This window comes from Columba livia, chromosome 1, assembly GCF_036013475.1.
Source record: "Columba livia isolate bColLiv1 breed racing homer chromosome 1, bColLiv1.pat.W.v2, whole genome shotgun sequence".
NCBI classification, from domain to species: Eukaryota; Metazoa; Chordata; class Aves; order Columbiformes; family Columbidae; genus Columba; species Columba livia.
In genome coordinates this window covers 8,580,214-8,598,788 of record NC_088602.1, presented here as the reverse complement: position 1 = coordinate 8,598,788, position 18,575 = coordinate 8,580,214, and the positions used below count along the sequence as shown (strand labels likewise).

Below are 18,575 nucleotides of genomic sequence, written 5' to 3'. Positions count from 1 at the left end.
TTGAGCTGAACTTAAAATCCTAGGAATGATTTTGATTGAAATTATGTGCAATATTGGTACAATAAAATTGTAACCCAACTGTATTTAACATGAAGGCACTATTTGAAGCATCAAATCTAACCTATGGTTCTAGCGAGAGCAGAATTGCTTTTGGTTCTGAGGAAAATAAATAAGGACTAAACATATAATATTGCATTTTTGAGAGAGAAAAAAAAATCCTTAAAACCACCAAACTGTTTAGCAAGTGGCATTAATCTATTACAATGAAATAAACTGAAAAACTTACAATATTTTTCCTCAAAATGCTGGCATGGTGCCACCCCAACTCTTCGTGTGCAACCTTGAGCAGGTCACTTAACTTCTCTTTTTTCATAATCTTCAAATAGATGAATAAAACCCCACCTACGTTCCACTTCCTTTGTCTCCTGTTTACAGTCTAAATAAACTTTGCAGAGGAGAGTCTACACCTTCTTGGCTCAACTCAAACAAGGACTAACTCTCAGTGCAGCCTCTAGGCACACTCAGCATAAATAACCACCAAAAGCAGCTCCCTGCCTTTTCTTGGCTGTCTTCACCCCTATAACCAGCCTTCAGAAGTGAGAAGTGAAGGGTAAATGCTTCCACCACACACAAAGGTTCTGCTCCACATGTGTATTTTTGTTTGTGTGCAAATACGGGAACTAAACTCTGGTGCAGCATTCCTGTCAAGTACATACACCCAGACTGATTCTTTCTCCACCTGTACAGGCAAAACAGCTGTTGGTTGTCCAGAGGCTGAAGGCTTTAGTTTGGTGGAGGTAATAAGTCTTTCCAAAAGGCAGGGTGTGCTTGTTTAAACCTGGTGCTGTGCATCTGCAGCCTCACAATTCATACCTGCAACTGGCTTGATTTTCGGCCCAGAGACTGAAATAAAAAATTCTACAAATGGTATTGATTTAAATAATGGAAACCCAGTCTATCCTTCAGCATACCATCAGACGTCAGCTCACAGCTGCTGGTGTGAGGTTTTGGAAGGTGACCTGAAATGGTGTTAGTTACCGCCACAGTTCACGGTTCACTTCTTTAAATTGTTGTGGTGTTTTTCGCCACCTGGGAAGCGGATCTCTAGTGTTTTCCTGGTGCAGTCTCACCAGGAGCACTGTTTGCAGTTTGGGACACCACAGGATAAAAAGGATATTAAGCTACTAGAGAGTGTCCAGTAGAGGCTATGAAGCTGGTGAAGAGTTTGAAGATGAAGCTGTATGAGGAGCAGCTAAAGTCACTTGGTTTGTTCAGCCTGGAGGAGACTGAGGGGAGAGCTCATGGCGGCTACAGCTTCCTCACAAGGGGAGGAGGAGGGGCAGGGCTGAGCTCTTCTCTCTGGTGACCAGTGACAGAACCCGAGGGAATGGCAGGAAGATGTGCCAGGGGAGGTTCAGGTTGGACATTAGGAAAAGGTTCTTCACCCAGAGGGTGCTGGACACTGAACAGGCTCCCCAGGGAGGTGTCACGGCCCCAAGCCTGACAGTGTTCAAGAAGAGACTGGACAACGTCCTCGGACACATGGTGTGAACTGTGGGGTTGTCCTGTGCAGGGACAGGAGTTGGACTCAGTGATCCTTGTGGGTCCTTCCAACTTGGGACATTCTATGATTCTGTAAATGGCAGATGGCAAAGGAAGCGGAGAAGCAGCAGAAAATGCCTGTGCACAGCGGATCCGGCTCCAGCTTGCTGCAGTGTCCCTGTCAATTTTATGATTCCCATCAGTGCAAAGTCCCAGTCCTTGTCCTCCTGAAGGTTGCATGAGAAAACAAAAAGGACAAAGGAAATTTCTCCTTTGTGTACCAGGAGTCCAGTGATGGTTTAGGAGGCAGAAATGCCTATACTTAGGCAGTCAAAAATTTCAGATCACGTCTAAGGAGGGCTTAAGGTCATAGCAGTGTGACATTCAGGTGTAGTACCAGAAGACTTTGAGCTTCATTTTGCTTAAAAAACAGAGACTGGACCCCAGATTGTCAGGAAATAATTCAGATTTCAGAAAAAAATTGTGAATTTCAGAATGGGTTATTACCTGAAATGACTGTGTTTCCACATCCTGTTAATGACATGACCTTGCTGAGACCCAAGACACAACCAGCACAGCTACCAAACTGTCATTAAGACATGTATCTTTATTGTTGTTTGCTATTGACTTAGTTACTCATTTTTTTTTTTTTTTAAAAGAACCAACAGTCATCTTAATTAAATGTCAATATATTAAGGGGTCTGCTTAATAGTAATTGAATTTGAAATACGAGTGACTGGTAACGATATCAGTGAAATATTAGTGGAGCAGCTCATCATACACAGCGTCTCGTTACTCCTCTCCCTATATTTCATTTAGTACTCTAATTTCTATTTTTGAAGTTGAAAGTCAGAAACAGACAGCACACTGCGCTATATAATTAGGAATGGAAAAGTCCCTGCAGCCTTTAAACTGTTAGAAGAAAATATATTTAGAAGCTTGAATATGTTCCTATTCACAGCTTCAATAGAGGACATATCAGAATTTGTCTTTTTTTTTTTTTTTCATTTCTTTTTTAAAGGTCTTAAACACAGCTGTAAGACTTCACTCCAGGCACAAACTTGGCTAAAAATCAGTTTGTCTGTTGTTTAAAATACTTTGGAACATTTTGGCATTCTAGCCTAGTACTGAGAACTTCCTGGGGCAAGGCTGGGGCTCTCCTTCATTTAACCCTTTCTGCCACAGTGAACACATCCTTTCACCCTTTTAGGCAATGTGCCTTTATCACAGGGTTTTGGTTTGGTTGAAAATACCTACCAAGCTAATATCTAGAATCCAAGAGAGTCTGACCCCAAAGACAGTTCATGTTACGTCTGGCTGGCCCTGTGAAATCCCATAAAGAGGTATCCAAGCCAGCTCAGACACTGGCAGGGTAGATCTAGCACGGAAATCCACTCAAATTTATATTTTCTATCTGTCTACAGCCAGATATCACAGGTAAATGAGTCAGGCGGCCACCCAGGAATCAAGCCCTTTGCCAAATGGAAACGCTGCAGCCCCTATTGTCTGGATGACCACACTGTAGGGAAGATCGGGGCTAAAAATGTTTGCTCACCTGAAGGATAAAAGCTATATGAAACCACGATCCAAACCGGGGGTTCATCTAGTCTGCTGTTTCTTTCTAACATTCCTTATCAGATGGTAAAGGAAAAGCATTAACACAATAACACAACATTTACCCAGAACACATTTTCAGCTGCTGATGACTCTGGACTTTAATGAGCAAGAGATAATTTTTATTTTTTTTCCATTTAGTAACCCTGGCTAGATTCTTTCCACTGCTTTCAAGACCCATAGACTTTTAACATCCACAATGTTATATCTAAATGAATTCCACAGGTTTGCTACCAGTTCAATAAATATCTCCTTATGGATAATTCAGTCTGCTGCTTAGTGTTTTCATTTGATGTCCCCAAATCCTTTCATTAGAAGAGACAGCAAATGTTGCTCCCTGGTCATTGTGTTTCTGTCCTGCAGTTAGGGAACAGGACATAACCTCTTACCTCTTGTAACTGATTTTTGTCATAAGAAAAGCCCTGCTAGCAAACTCTTCAAGCCAAAGGCATATAGCTGAACTACTAGCGACACTGATTTAATTTCAGAGACAGAAACACCGTCACCCACCTTTCCATTTATCTGAATGCCTCTTGGCTGTAGCATCAACAGATTTATAACTGAACTCTGAAAAAAACCCCTGCAGTTCAGTTAGAAGTTGTTTTTATAATGTTTTTTTCCTTGACAAAAATTTCATTGTTTTATCCTGAATAAATTTTCCAGGGAAACAAAACATAAATTTCATTTTAATATGCTTCGAATGAAAATAAAATTTAATAAAATAAAAGGTTAGGCAGTCAGGGAAATAAAAATCAAAATAACAATCTGCTGTCTTATTATCCAATATAATCTCCTAGAAAAACACTTTCACTACCTCTGCTTCCATCACTGAAGCTGTTAAACTTTATCTAATATAATGCTCTTCTTAAATTACAGTCAAAATCTCCTATTATTCAGGAAAGCATCCTCAATCATAAGGCTAAAAGGGAGATTCTGCCTCTTGCTATGACTTGATTTAATCTTTAAATAGATTACAATTATTGTAACAACAATGCAAACTGAGCACGTGATCTTGCCCCTGAGCACTGCTCAGGACATCCATAGAGAGAGGACCCTCTCTCCACCCAACTCCCAAAGCATCATTCTCACTGCAAGTGTGCCCTGACCCAATTAACACTTACTTATCTTTGGGGAAGTGAAATGACTTTGGAAGAAAATAATAAAATACATCGATATCGTAGCCCCACCAGTTTAATTATCTTATTATTCTGGAAGATGTTGCTCATGTTGCCCAGAGGGAGAAAGATGGTGAGTGCAGGTTTCCCTTCAGGTGATTTTGCTACTGCTTTCATGAATGAAGGAAGCCATGATTTACTCTCTTTTCCACTGAAAAAGCAATTTGGACCTCATTTTATATCAAAAATATTTGCTCAGCTTTAGTATAGTATTCCAAAGTCTTCTTCCACCCAAAGTTTGTAGATAGCAAATTTATATGCAATGATGCAGCTGGCACTCCATTGAGAATTGCTCACAGGGCAAGGGAGACTTAAAAAATAGCTTATTTAAACAATTACAAGTTAAATAACAAGGCTGTATAAGTTAAATAAGTTGCCACATATACTGTAAGCTTTTAAAAATTTGCTACTGCTCAATGCACTAAGCATTTATATATTAAATTATTGATTCCCCCAAAAAAACTTGGCAAGCAGCTAATCTGAGGCAATTCTTAGCTGTAAGAGTAAATTCGTGAATCAAATTTCAAAACTCATACTAATTTCAAAATCAATAACTTGACCTTATTATTATTATTATTATTTGAAGCTACAGAAAAGCTGAAGTTTCATAAGCTATAGGGATGCTCACTGAATGGTATTGACTTGGTATTACTTAAGATTTAATCATGATGACCTCATGCAACATGGTCAATAATATCCAGGAGCTAAAAATGGTGGTAAATTCCACATCAACTCTAAATATCATTCTCCACATCCTCACCTTAGGATAAAAAAAACCTCATACAGTTAAAATTTGTCACGTATCTACTTGAAAGTTTAGCCAACAACAATGCTACACAAAAGTGCTGTTCTTTTTGTATCTGATAAAATTCAGAGAGGTTAAAGATGCTTCAGAAACAAACACGATGCAGAGTGCGGAGAGAAGCAAAACCCCACTTGGTTTAATGACTCCCAAAAGAGCCCCACCTCCCTACACACACTTAGAGAATGGGAAGTAGTTATTAGCGAAGGGCAGCTCATCTCCCAGGGTGTAGCTATGTGGGGTTGAGGGAGGAGTAGCTAACACCCATTCAATTTGCACACAGACAGACTCAAGCATAAACTTTTGAAAAAGTCAAGTCTAAGCACATCTATAACAGGAAGATCTCTTTTTTTCTTTTATATTTTTCTTTTTTTTTTTTTTCTTCGTCACAAACATCCTGCAAGCAGAATGATATCCTGCCAATGCTTTTGGAGGTACAGCTGTTCTAAATCATTTATAATGAAATGAATTTCTGTGACATCAATCCTTCAGTTATTGCTTGGCTGGCATAACTAGAGGCAAATTAACTCTCTTTTGCTAGGTAAGCCGCACCTGTAGTTATGTACAGAGTTTATGATCTTTCACTTCATATATTATTCCTTTTAAAATGCCCCTTGCACAAGATAGACCCCTCTCCCCACTTTGTAATTCACATTCTCTTCAAGCAGAGTTAGGACTGTGATACACAAAAGTACATCAAGGTAAAGCTGCTGCAGTGGGGCTGAACCCTTTGCTTTGCCAGACACATCAGTGCCAGACACACCAGCATAAAAGACAATTCATAACAAAACTCCACCCATAAAACACCATTTTGTATTTATCAGACCCGAGATTCCCACCACGACTTACTGAAAATCAAGACTTTACTAAAAGCAAGAGAACTGAAACAGTGCAGAACAGACACAAGCATGAGGTGACTCAGGCCGGCAGCTCTGCCAGATAGTCAGTGGTCACTGGCCAAATGCCCAGTTAGCGATCGATCAGCTGGGAGGCCTGACGAGCCCACGGTCTTGTTTAAATGTTGGCGTTTGATTGCGAGCTCAAGACGGCAAGGGGATGAAGGGAAACAGACGGGTAAGTGTAGGCAGGAGTGGGCAGGATGGGGAGGGGGATGCAGAGAGCGGGCAGGACACCGGGGCTGGCAGGCGACCCAAAAACAGCCTCTCAAACTTGCATCAATTTTTCTTTACTGACCACTTTTGCGAGACCTACAGGAACCACTATTTCCCTTTTCTATCTCCCCCTCCCAAAATTAAATTGCTTCTCCCACCCTGCGTTTGTTTTCCCCCTGCATTTCTCATCCGCCTCGGTTCTCAGCTTTGACATCCTTCGCTCTTACCACATTTTTCCATTCCTCCGTCCGTTCTCTATCTCCCCAGTTATCCTCAGTCTCTCTGCGTCTCGTCTCCTGCCACTGCCATGTACGAGGCTTTCCTTCTGAAACTACTCCCACTAGAAACCGAGCACCGAAATTCCCAGCGCATCCAGGCAGCTCGGCTGGCTCTGGGAGGCTCTGGCAGCCTCTAATGGTGGCCAGAAGCAAAACTTCTGCTCACAGAACGAGTATTCACGTCTGCCCTTCAAAGCCAGAGGCCAAAGTGGGGCAGCGTAGAGGCAAAGAATGAGAAAAAAAACGAGGTGTAGGTAGCTGTGGGGTGTTGTGAGAGGAAGGCGTTGGGATAAAGAAAGGGGAAAGAAAAACAAAACCCTGTAAAGTCTGAGATGAATGAAGGCACCAGGAAGCTGCAAAGCTCCTTCCAGCTGCAGGGCTGCTCTGCAGGTACTGGGAGATGCCCCAGGCCAGGCTCTGTAGGTGTGGTAGAGGGCAGAGACGGCTTCCCAGCCCTGACTTACCCTCCGGTTTAGCTGGTTCCAGCACTGGGCAGGGGCTTAAAGGTCCAAAGCCCCGGGGAAGAGTAGCTGCCTCAGTCTGGCCTCAGTGAGTCCAGCCTGGGGAAGGACAAGGCGCTTCCTTGCGACCCAGATACTCTTTGCCTGATAAATACACCAAACTGCTCGGTTGTTCCTCAGCTGTGGTTAAAATCCTCCTGACTGACACCCGCACTGTTTGAAGCATATTCAGGTTTGTGCAGGAAAACCAGTTACAACAGATAGCCCAGAAGGCAATTCCAGATTCAGTGTTTTTACAAGCACTTTTCATCTGGGGCTCTCAAAGTGCTTTGCAAATATGAACTCGTTTAAGCTTCACAACAAATCCCCGTGAGGCAAAGATAATGATCACTATACCCATTTGTAAAATGGGAAACTTTAGCACAAAAGAAGAAAATGTTGCCGCAGATCAGGCACAGCAAGTTGAGGACAAAACTGAGCAGTCCTGCCTCGCTGGCGCTTGCACTGACAGGCAGAAAACCCTCCCTTCTGCTCTGGTCTGATTGAGAATTGCTATTCCAAACAAAGGTGTAGTGTTAAAAAAGACGAAGGAGGAGAAAACGTGTAGTTCAAGTTCAGTAAGAAACTTGAGCAGCTTCAGAGCACCATTAGGCTACACGCTTAACATAGAGTTAGCTGCAACTTTGAGTAGAATGCAAATAGGTAAGTGGGGGAAAAACAAATAAAAAGGAAAACAAAACCAAACAGCAACAAACCAAAACCAAACCCCTTGCTTTTTATAATGATATGATTTAGAGTGATGCGCAGAATGGCACAATGTAAGCAACATGTCCAAACAAAGTGTGCATCTTGCAAGTTTGTATGAAAACTTGCATGCCACAGGGAAATAAATTTAAACCCCCTGCTCTAACATCTGTAGTAAAAGCAGAGCAAGGAATGTGACAACAGTGATGAGGTACTGCCAGGAAATATGATTTGGGTAAAGTCTGAAAGTCCAAGTGTTTATTCAAACCACAGCTGAGAGTTCTGACAGTGTATGAACAGATTGTCTTACCGGGTATTAGTGGTTTTGGCTGTCAGAAGCAAAAAGTTGACCAAGCTTTTTCTTTAAAGTTTTAGAACCAGATCTTTGCTGATTGTAAGGAACTTAATTTTACTTATGATAGCTTAAGTCAGTCTCTTTTTCATCCAAAATCTTATTTTCATCTTTGGTGGGAATTGAAAGAAATGAAGAATTCAGCACTACCCCAGAGGGTTACACCTGTCGAATATAGGAACAGATGTGAAATATTTTTTCCTTGAGTAACACTAGACTCCACAGAGATCTGATGATTTCTAAGGTATGTCACCACAGAAGGCCTCTTAATCCAGATAAATTATCACTGAGCTATGTAAATTCATAACTGCAGTAGCAGTGCAAACATGTTGATGAAATAATTGCTTGGATTTGGCTGCATGGGGCTGTTCTGCTGCTGCAGCACTCCGGGCGATTGTAATTTCAGGCAGGATGGGTACCAAAGGAACCCTTGGGAGAGAGAGGCCTGTTAAGCAGTTCAGTACCACTGCATGAAATACTTTGTGCAATGGGCTCAATACAACTGCAGTGTAGCTAAAGTTCTAATAACAAGCTACTTTGCTTAAGTGTTATTTGCAAGCAGGGGTTTGAATTAGTGGGAAACAGCTCAGAAACCTATAGGGAGAAGAAATGGATCTTTTGTGATAAAAAGAAGACATCTACAAAAATATCCATCGCGACTGTCTATAAAAAGACCCCTAAAATTCACCAATTTCAAATACCACAAGCCAGAGAAAAACCTTTTTCTTCCCATTCAGAATTCAGCATTAAAATGCGATTTTGTTTTCCTTTCTTGCACTGCATAAGAGAATTTTTGCAGCCTACTAAATTATTTTCAAAGTAGGAAAAGCAGAAATACAATAACATTCAGAGACATGCCGGGGCTCTGTAACACCAAATAAAGTAGGATTCAGCTAAAGAAAAGTGAAGTGGAAAAAGCAACAGAAAAGATAATTACACGGTAAACTATTCCATTGATGAAAATAAGTTGATAAGTTCAAACTTGAGTAATGGTAAGGCATCCTTAACTTTAAAAATAATGTATGAAAATCAGATTTTGATTTTGTGACCTGCCTTTTTCCACGTAGATCCTCTGCAGTATTTTCTTTTTAAACTTTTATTCCATAGTAGCTCAAAAATTATACGCACAGATACACAGACAAAGAGAGTTAATAAGATCAAACTTCCTAACACAAACCAGGACAGAGTGAGCAGTCAATAATTCACCATCTAATTTATGACTGCCTGTAACGCAAACATGTTTTGCCTAATGGGGTGAATGTTTCTTTATTAACTTACTACCAAATTATGTACTGAACTAATAGCATTGTCAGAGGCCTGTAAACAGTGCAGATATGAATCAGTATTTTGTGGCAGCACTGTAATTATAATAACATCCTGAACAAGCTTTGTGCCATCGCAACGCACATAGACTTGATACTGATAGGCTTAATACAGGAACAAAAGTTAACAAATAGGGACTTGAATCACAAAGCAGACACACTTCTGTTTTGATATATCATGGTGGTGAAATAAAGCCAGATGCCAAAACTGGATTAGAGACACATGACACACTTGGAGAGAACATGATCTCTCCTGGCAACATTGATCTGAAAAACCTCCTAGTTTTTTCCTGTTATCACCTTCAATTCTATTTTTCCTACTAAGCAATCTAGAGCTAAAAATGAATGCCAACAGGTAACAACCATGTGCCTGCTGCTGTTGAGCGGATTTAGGCTTGAGACTTTTCGTGAGATGCAAAGTGCTGTCAGCACAGCCCACGGGGCAAAGACTGGAGAGGGTCCTTTCCCCAGCAAGCTCTCAAGTGGGGACTCGTTTCTGTTTCCTCCATCACTTCTCTGCTTTGAGTTTCTCAGGTAAACTGCACACAATAGTTAAACCAGTGTGTTTCTTAATTCCAACTTTTCAAGCTTTGAACAAATAGGATGAAATTGGAATATTTCCGCTTTGGTTCATCTTTAGTGAAACATGGAAATATTTTAAAAAATCTCATCAAAATGCAATTTTTACCTTTACTTTCATTATTCTCAATTAAATATTTTAAAAATAGCATGAGAAAGGGTCTTATCTTCTCTTGCTACTTACGTTTAGCTATATTTACAATGCTTTGACACATCACAGTGGGTTAGTTGACAACTAAAGGGAAAACAAATCTAATTTGTTTAAAATCTTTGCTCGTAGGCTTTTGACTGAAGCCTGTAGGGCAGAGAAATACGATAGAAGGAATCACTATTCTATTCCAAGCTTTCTCCCTGATTTACTAAAGGACTGAAGGCAAGTTATTTTGGCTCTTGTCTGCTCCCATTAGTGTGTGCATTATGTTGTTTTCCCCACACCAAACCACTTTTAGAGGTGGGGGGAAAAAATCCAGTGGGCCTAACTATTATGATGATGGTAGAACAACATAACATGCCTCAAAAATGCTGCAGTTTCACAATCCTAAACCTCCTGACAATCAGTAATTAGAGTAATATCAGGAAAGACACATTTACAAAGGAAAGATAAACATTGAACAGCCTTAGTACTCCACCTCACACCAACCTTCTTTCCTTGTCTGTACAGCTCAGACTCAGATACCAAAATAACTTTTGGTATAACATTAACACTTGAAATTCAAGCTTAAGGCCATCCAAATCTATCTCACCATCCTGCGAATAAACTTATTTGTCTTCAGTCACATATGCAGTAACTGGTTTTTGATTCACAGGTTCAGTAAGGTTCTTATGCCCAAGAGGTTGGTATTAAACATTTGAATTCTTGTTCTATTCAAGTCTTTTTTTTCTTTTCTTTTTTTTTTTTTTTTTTTTAGTTGCAAAACCTTTTAAAATGCACATTTTCAAACTTGCCTTCACAAAAAGGAAAAGCGCATTTTTTGATAGGACTAGATAAGGAACTCATATGACCACTCATTCCTGCAGACAGAGTTTTCAGAAAAATGTCTCCACCATAAGATCAGAACTCAATGGTGAGAAACTATAAAAAGGAAGAATGATTCTTGACTCAAAACAGTTTTGGTTTATGATTGCTGAAAGTAAATTAATATTTTGGGATTCTCTGCTCTTTTAAACTTGTTCATAAACGAAAGCTTATAATTATTCTTTTACTAATTTCTTTTTTTTTTTAATAAAGTTATACCACTATACTGTGTTTCTAGTTCCATAAGCTAATCACTCTTGTTTTCACCGTGTGATGAATTTTTTAGATGTCTGTTGCCTTTTAGAAGCCAGAATTTCACTTATGAACAATAAGTGTCAATAGAAAAAAACTACTGACATAATGTATTGAAGTTCTTTATCCAGGCAATTGAAACAACCACTGTATTTTTTTTTCTCTGACACAAACTCAGATAAAACAAGAAGAGACACTGAGACATAAATTACTGGAATTCTCTTTCTTCCAGAGAGTAAAAGAAGTCTAAATTCAGAGCTTCTTTATTAAAAAGTAGACATTTGCCCATGGACAACTGACATTTGTGAGATAGAAGCAGAATTTTTTATGTATCAAAAGTCTTAAAAGATCAAACTCTTGTGAGAAATCCCCCTTCAGCTCAGTGGGGATGGTTGCTACTTCTGGAGGTTTTATAGGCTCTGTCTGTCACTGACTTGAAACTCAAAACTTCAAAGAAATATGGTATGCAGTATTCAGAAAAAAAGGATTTTTAGTTAGTCCCAAGTTTATTACATGCACATTTAGCTAAAGTAATCAAATCCAAAAGTAATTTATTTTTATTCCATGAAATTATTTACTATATATTATTTATTATGTATGAAATTATTTTGTAGGTATTGTATGGACACCATAAAACAGTCCACAGCTTTCTGTATCTTGCAAGATTAGGAGTTACCAAACTTACATAAAATGTCTTCTAAAATCTGAATTGCACAGTATATTGGTTCTTATACTAGTTCTGGAAGCCACCACATTTCAGCGAGGGTAGCATGTGAACACAGGAGTTATAAATTCCTCACGGGGGCAGGGGAGGGGAAGGTGCTGATCTCCTCTCTCTGGTGACCACAGATTGGACACGAGGAAATGGGATGAAGCTGCATCAGGGAAAGCTCAGACTGGACATCAGGAAAAGGTTCTTCAGATGGTTGTTGGTCACTGGAACAGGCTCCCCAGGGAAGTGATCACAGCCCCAAGCCCAACAGCATTCAAGGAGCATCTGGATGATGCTCTTAGTCATATGGTTTAGTTCTAGGTTGTACTGTGAGGAGCAGGGAATTGGACTTGATGATTCTTATGGGTCCTTCCAACTTGAGAGATCATGTGATTCTGTGCTTCTGTGATTAATATTTGAAAGTTCAAGAAGTCTTTCAAAACCAAGAATGTTTTATTAAAGTGAATGTAGTCTAAAGTGGCTGATAACTTTTGCTATTATGTTTTTTCTAAGTAGAGATGTGGGGCATGAAGCAATACTAACCCACACTACACATTGTACCTACTGTCAATAAAAGTACTGTTCTGCATTAAAGGTAAAAATCCCAGGAATTTAGTCACCTTTGTTGCAATCTCACACACAGGTTTGACATATATGAATAACCTACATCATCAGAGAACAATTCCAGGTGGAAGGGACCTCTGGAGGTCACCTAGTCCAACCTCCTGCTCAAAGCAAGGCCAAGTCGAAATTTCAGTTACATTACTCAGGGCTTTGTCCAGATGAACTTTGAATCACTCTGAGGATGAAGCTCCTATAACCTCACTGAATCACCACTTATGTTGCACTACTACCCTCATTAAAAATGTATTTTTTTTTTCCTCAGACCCAACTGGAATTTCCCTTATTGCAACATGCGACTGTTGCCTCTAATTCTTCCTCTGTGCATCCCTGCTGGCCTTCTGCTGGCCTTCATCACTGCCAGGGCACACTGCTGACTCAGGTGCCAATTACAGCTTCACGGTATCATTTAGGTTGGAAAGCACCTCTTGAGATCACCTTGTCAAACCCTCGCTGCTGAAACAAGGTTAGTTGGAACAGGTTGTCCAGGAACATGTTTGGCTGGGTTTTGAATATGTCCAAGGATGAAGACTCCACAACTTCCACAACCTGGGCACACGTAGCCCAGAGACAGTCACCCTCAAAGTAAAGAAATGTTTCCTGATGACCAGATGGAATTTCATGTGTTTTGTGTTACACAGAATCACAGAATGTCAGGGATTGGAAGGGACCTCAAAAGATCATCTAGTCCAATCCCCCTGCTGGAGCAGGAACACCCAGATGAGGTTACACAGGAAGGTGTCCGGATGGGTTTTGAATGTCTCCAGAGTAGGAGACTCCACAACCCCCCTGGGCAGCCTGTTCCAGGCTCTGTCACCTTCACTGTGAAGAAGTTTCTTCTCATATTTAAGTGGAATCTCCTGTGTTCCAGTTTGTATCCATTGCCCCTTATCCTATCATTGGTTTTCACAGAGAAGAGCCTGGCTCTATCCCCTTTACATATTTATAAACATTAATGAGGTCACCCCTCAGTCTCCTCCGAACTAAAGAGACCCAGCTCCCTCAGCCTTTCCTCATAAGGGAGATGCTCCACTCCCTTATTCATCTTCATTGCCCTGCGCTGGACTCTCTCCAGCAGTTCCCTGTCCTTCTGGAACTGAGGGGCCCAGAAGTGGACACAATATTCCAGGTGTGGTCTCACCAGGGCAGAGTAGAGGGGCAGGAGAACCTCTCTTGACCTACTAACCACCCCCCTTCTAATACACCCCAGGTACCATTGGCCTTCCTGGCCACAAGGGCACAGTGCTGGCTCATGGTCATCCTGCTGTCCACCAGGACCCCCAGGTCCCTTTCCCCTACGCTGCTCTCTAATAGGTCATCCCCCAACTTATACTGGAATCTGGGGTTGTTCCTACTCAGATGCAAGAATCTACACTTGCCCATTGTCCATTCCTTCTTGACCTGTCACTGGGAACTGCTGATAAAAGTCTGTCTCTTTTGTCTTCGTTACCTCACATCAGGTACTTATACCTCATATTTATGCATTTTTAACTATGCATTGCCCACCGGGACCCCCAGGTCCTTCCCTACAAAGCTGTTTTCTCTACTATTGGCCTCTACTACAACAGTTACTCCTTCCCAGGCTCAGGAGGCTGCTTTTGTTGGACTTACATGAAGCTCCAGTTGACCTGCTCCTCCACTTGTAAACCCATATATACACATAAAAGATTTGTAAATGAGTCTGTAGCATTAAGTCCATTTCTTGCAGATCGCTTTCACAATCTTGCTATTTGAAAAACTTCTCTCAGCCAAGTTAGATCAAAGGGACTTCATGTAAAATGCACCAAAAGTGAATTTACAGGCTTTTATGATTTGAAAACAGACAGTAGATTTAGAAGCCAGTTCAAACAGTCTACAGTGCTATATAATTCAGAGTATCTGCAGGCAGTCTGAGGCAAAAATGGACACCAGCAAGTACATAGTTTTCTGTCCATAAACACCAATCTCCCATTCTCAGGTTATCGCTGTTCTTGGCAGATGTTACTGCATGTGGTTGGGCTTTTGTTCCTATAGAGTGGCCTTAGGTGACAAAGTCTGTTACATAAAAATAATTATAATGTAAGTCAGTGGAGACTGCCCCAGGATAGCTTTTCTATTCAGTGGCATATCAGTAACAATCACTGATACATATATTTTCAGGTGTTCGTAAAAGGTGACAGGATCGTGTCTTCACTGGCGTTGTAGCAAAGTGAAACCCACTTACCAGATCAAAGAAAGAAAGGGTGAACCTTCCCGTATGAAAACCTTTGTGAAGTAAAATAAGGTCTCACCATCAAAACCTACAAACTTGTTTCTACACAATTCAAGACAGAATTTTTAATTGGAAATCATGGTGAGGTCTTTTGACCTGTCATCTCATTATAAAATACTGAAAAAGCAATGTTCTATAACATGAAAGCACAACATAAGTATGCTACTTGTGTTTGACCGTAAAAGTGAGAAAGATGAGTCAGTGCAAATTCTCGTGTACTATAAATTTTAGAAGAGTTCATGGGAAACTGCACAGAAAAAAAAAAAACAACGACCCTCCTTTGAGTATTGAGGAGCATACGTAACTCCACACTGCATAATAATTCATACCGTGTGATATTCAGCTAAAATACATATATATATATATATATTTTTTTTTTTCCTATTATTTAGTGTAATCCCCATAGGATTAAGTCAATCCATATCCCTAATGGCAGTTTCAGAAACATATTTCAAGGTTCTTGCAGTTTTCTTTGAAGCAAAAAAGTTCAGTAGATAAAATTTGAATTCATTGCATCCAGATTTTCAGTATTAACAAGAGAGGAGTTTGGTGTAAACTATGTTTACAAATGAGAATATGAAAAAAGATTATGCTAAATACATGTTTATCATTTATAACATTTTACTTCAAAATGTGCTAACAAATACTACACTCTGAGAATTTTAGCCAATTTTAGTACACTTGTACTACTGAACTTTTATTGCAAAACACAAAGTTCTGTAATTGTCTGCACTGGGCCAGGTCTAATTTAATATGGATTATAATCTTAATATGGATTAAGGAGTTGCATTAGTGTGCTAACTTTTGTGGGGTTAGAAGGTTTAAGACAGTTCCAATACTGTAATTACTAAATGATCATGAATTAAATTTACAGTAGTTCATTAATATAGCAATGGTTGTGAAATAGTTGGTTTTATAAAAGGTAGCGAGACAAATACTACAACGGCTTTTGTATTTTTAATGGCTTAAGCTAGAAAAGCTTTCATAAGTAATCAAAAACTCTGTTGAAAAGATATTATTCATTTTTGCAAGAGATTCTTTCTTATCTGTAGAAAAGCAGATGCAGGTTTAAGACTCCTGTATGCTGTTCACCATGTCAAACTTGATAGCTCAATTTCCAAATACTGCTGTTTTCTCATGCTCTGTTTTGCATGAAGCTCATCTGGCCCAGTGCAGACTTTTACAGAACAGATCACTAGAGCTGAACCAGTTGAAGAAACTCCTTTTCATTTGAGTCACCAGTGAAAATATAGACCCTTTTCAGATATGAATCTTCTGTTCTGTTTTAGACATTGACTTTAGGATGAGATTAATCACAACCTAGAAATGCTTGGGGTTTTTTTTTCACTCTTAGGAGACCAAGATGACTAGCTCAGGGCTAGAGAGCTGCATTTTAGTCATAAAGTTATGTGAGACTATTCCTATTCCTTTTGTCTACAATCTTATTTAGACCATAAATTCTTCAGTCACTGCCAATCACCATGACTCCTCACCACTATCACAGTAAAAATAAGAATCATTTACAAAATCACATCACTAACCGAGTATAAGAAATATCCAAAACTTGCTCTAAAAACTGGCCAACTATCTCTACTTTTAACTCGGAATTAAAGGAAAAAGCTTTGGATAAAAAAAAGTTAGTGCTGCCATCTGGTCACATTTCATGAAATTTAGACCATCTGTTTTTGGCAAAGGCTCCCAGAACTTAGATTCCAGTGCTGAGATCATGAAAACTTCGGAATTTTATCCCAGGTCTTTCTAGCTAAATTGCCTTTCTGGAGCATCACCAGGCTTTGCAACAGGCAGATGGAGGACAGTCTCTGTGATAGACAGAAGCCTTTCTGCATTCAGTGCACACAGAAAGAGAAGAACAAGCACTTCTGGGGTTCCTCTTGTTTAGGAGACGTGCTACCGTGCATTTCAGAACCACAACTTCCAAGTGACCTTTGCAGCCATTTCAGGAGCTACAGCAATCACTACTCTGGAGGTGACTCAGGACGCAGAGAATAGCCATTAGATGTTCCCAGAGCAAAACAACATTTGCAAACAGAGGTGAGGACACCTCACCGCTGCAGCCAAATAACAAGGAGTGTCTACAAATAGCTATGAGTCTATAGCAATGGCTCTGTAGTTTGGGAAATTTTGGTAGACTTAATGTGTAAGACCAAGGCATAATTCTGCAGTCATGAACATACAAAGACCAAGCAGAGAAGATTCTCATGCTGATTTGCCTGTTTCTTCCTCCTGTCTCCGTATTGCTTTTTGTACTAAATGAAATGACTGGTACAAAGCTGGAGGTGGCACCAGCAAATGTCCTTTTATACAGGACTTAACTAACTTTATTTAGTTGCTTAAATCATTTCTCCTACCTTGGCAGCAAGGAGGCTAGTCATGTCATTTACTTACCCTGGCCCCATGAAAGACCCAGTTTGCACCTGACTCCTACATAATAATTTATAACAATGATGCATTTTGTTCTCAAACATGCGTAATGAGTTAGTTTTTACCTGAGTCTTCCATCCTCTGCTGCAGCTCCTCCTGGTATAATCTTAGTAATGAATATCCCGGGATCATCCCCAATGTGTGGGTTATCTGTTCCTCCAGCAATACTGAACCCCAGGCCAGAATTCCCCTGAAAAAGTATAAAAAGTAAATGTATCACCAGATGTTAGACTTCTACAGAAATTATTTGCAGTGCATGAGCAAAATATCCTTACTTCTTAAAGAAAGCACTTTATTTGGCAACATCGTACTTGAAGGCAGGTGACTCAGTCAGAAAATATTAATTGTCAGTTAAAGAACAAAGACTGTGAACACAAAGATTTCCCAGTTAATGGCAGAGTTAATGGATGCTTCAACAGAAGCAGAATTTAACCTAAATTTTATTGTTTATAAAAGCAGTCACAGAAATTAGCATCTGAACTCTAATATGAATTTATCCAAGTCAATGAGAGCTAGAGGCTAAAAACACTTAAGAGCTTTGAAAAAAGACATTAAAACCCACTGTCATTTATGAACAGAAAGAGTGAATAGATTTAGCTCTAAAGTATTTTAGTACACCATTTTCTGTTGAAAAATAAGCATTGCTCAGATTCACATGCTTTAAAAAAATATTCAAAACAAGACTATTTCTTTCATCTTACTGATTTGCTAGAATGAAATATTTGGGAGACACGAGAGTCTAGTCAATAATCCTACTTACTGCTTTTACTGCTTGTGAGAATATAATGAAAGATAAATAGGCATGTACACACATGCAAACACAGGCAACTTAAGTCACTGTGTTTCACATACAATTCAAACCCACAATTCTAACCTTTTTTTTGGAAGTATGTATTAGTTGTTATGCTATTCTGTATAGATTCACATTTATCAGAGAAGTTCTTTTGAATAAATTCAAGGTAATACTTGATCCTCTAATTCTCTCTCATCCCAAAGTGTTTTAATAGTAGATATTTAGGCAGATTACAGTGATGTAACATTACTGATATTGCAGAATATGTACACTTGTGTGGATGAAATATGTTCAGGGTGCTAAAAATACTTCAGTCAACTTCTCAGATTATTGGGAGCTTGTTTCCTTGACTCCTGCTTGTGAACAGGTATCCGGTTCAGTCCTAATGAGAAAAGGTACTAAGAAAAATAGCACCTCTCTGCTTTTTTTTTTAATTTAAATCATATCTCATTTCTGCATTTTTGAGCTGCACTTCAATTAGTAGGTCGGGCATGCAACACATTTGGTG

At 39.6% G+C, this 18,575-nt stretch overlaps 1 protein-coding gene and 1 long non-coding RNA gene across 39 annotated transcripts in view; one reads left to right on the top strand and one right to left on the bottom strand.

The window, feature by feature from the left end:
* Nucleotides 1–18,575, bottom strand: part of DLG2 (discs large MAGUK scaffold protein 2) — a 1,055,145-nt gene that overhangs the window by 338,076 nt on the left and 698,494 nt on the right. For 31 of the 35 annotated variants that reach the window (XM_065049757.1, XM_065049758.1, XM_065049759.1 and 28 more), the window contains one exon: nt 17,340–17,464. In XM_065049757.1, coding sequence (XP_064905829.1) covers nt 17,340–17,464 — 125 coding nt within the window. Of the gene's footprint in view, nt 1–6,472; nt 6,883–6,987; nt 7,216–17,339; nt 17,465–18,575 lie in introns of those variants that run through there. The other 4 variants (XM_065049787.1, XM_065049788.1, XM_065049785.1 and 1 more) reach the window with 3 other exon arrangements.
* LOC110364928 (uncharacterized) overlaps nt 5,959–18,575 on the top strand; it is a 66,218-nt gene continuing 53,601 nt past the window's right edge. For all 4 annotated transcript variants that reach the window (XR_010469788.1, XR_010469789.1, XR_010469787.1 and 1 more), the window contains exons 1-2: nt 5,959–6,207; nt 12,847–13,047. This is a non-coding gene — a long non-coding RNA (uncharacterized LOC110364928). The remainder of the gene's footprint in view (nt 6,208–12,846; nt 13,048–18,575) is intronic.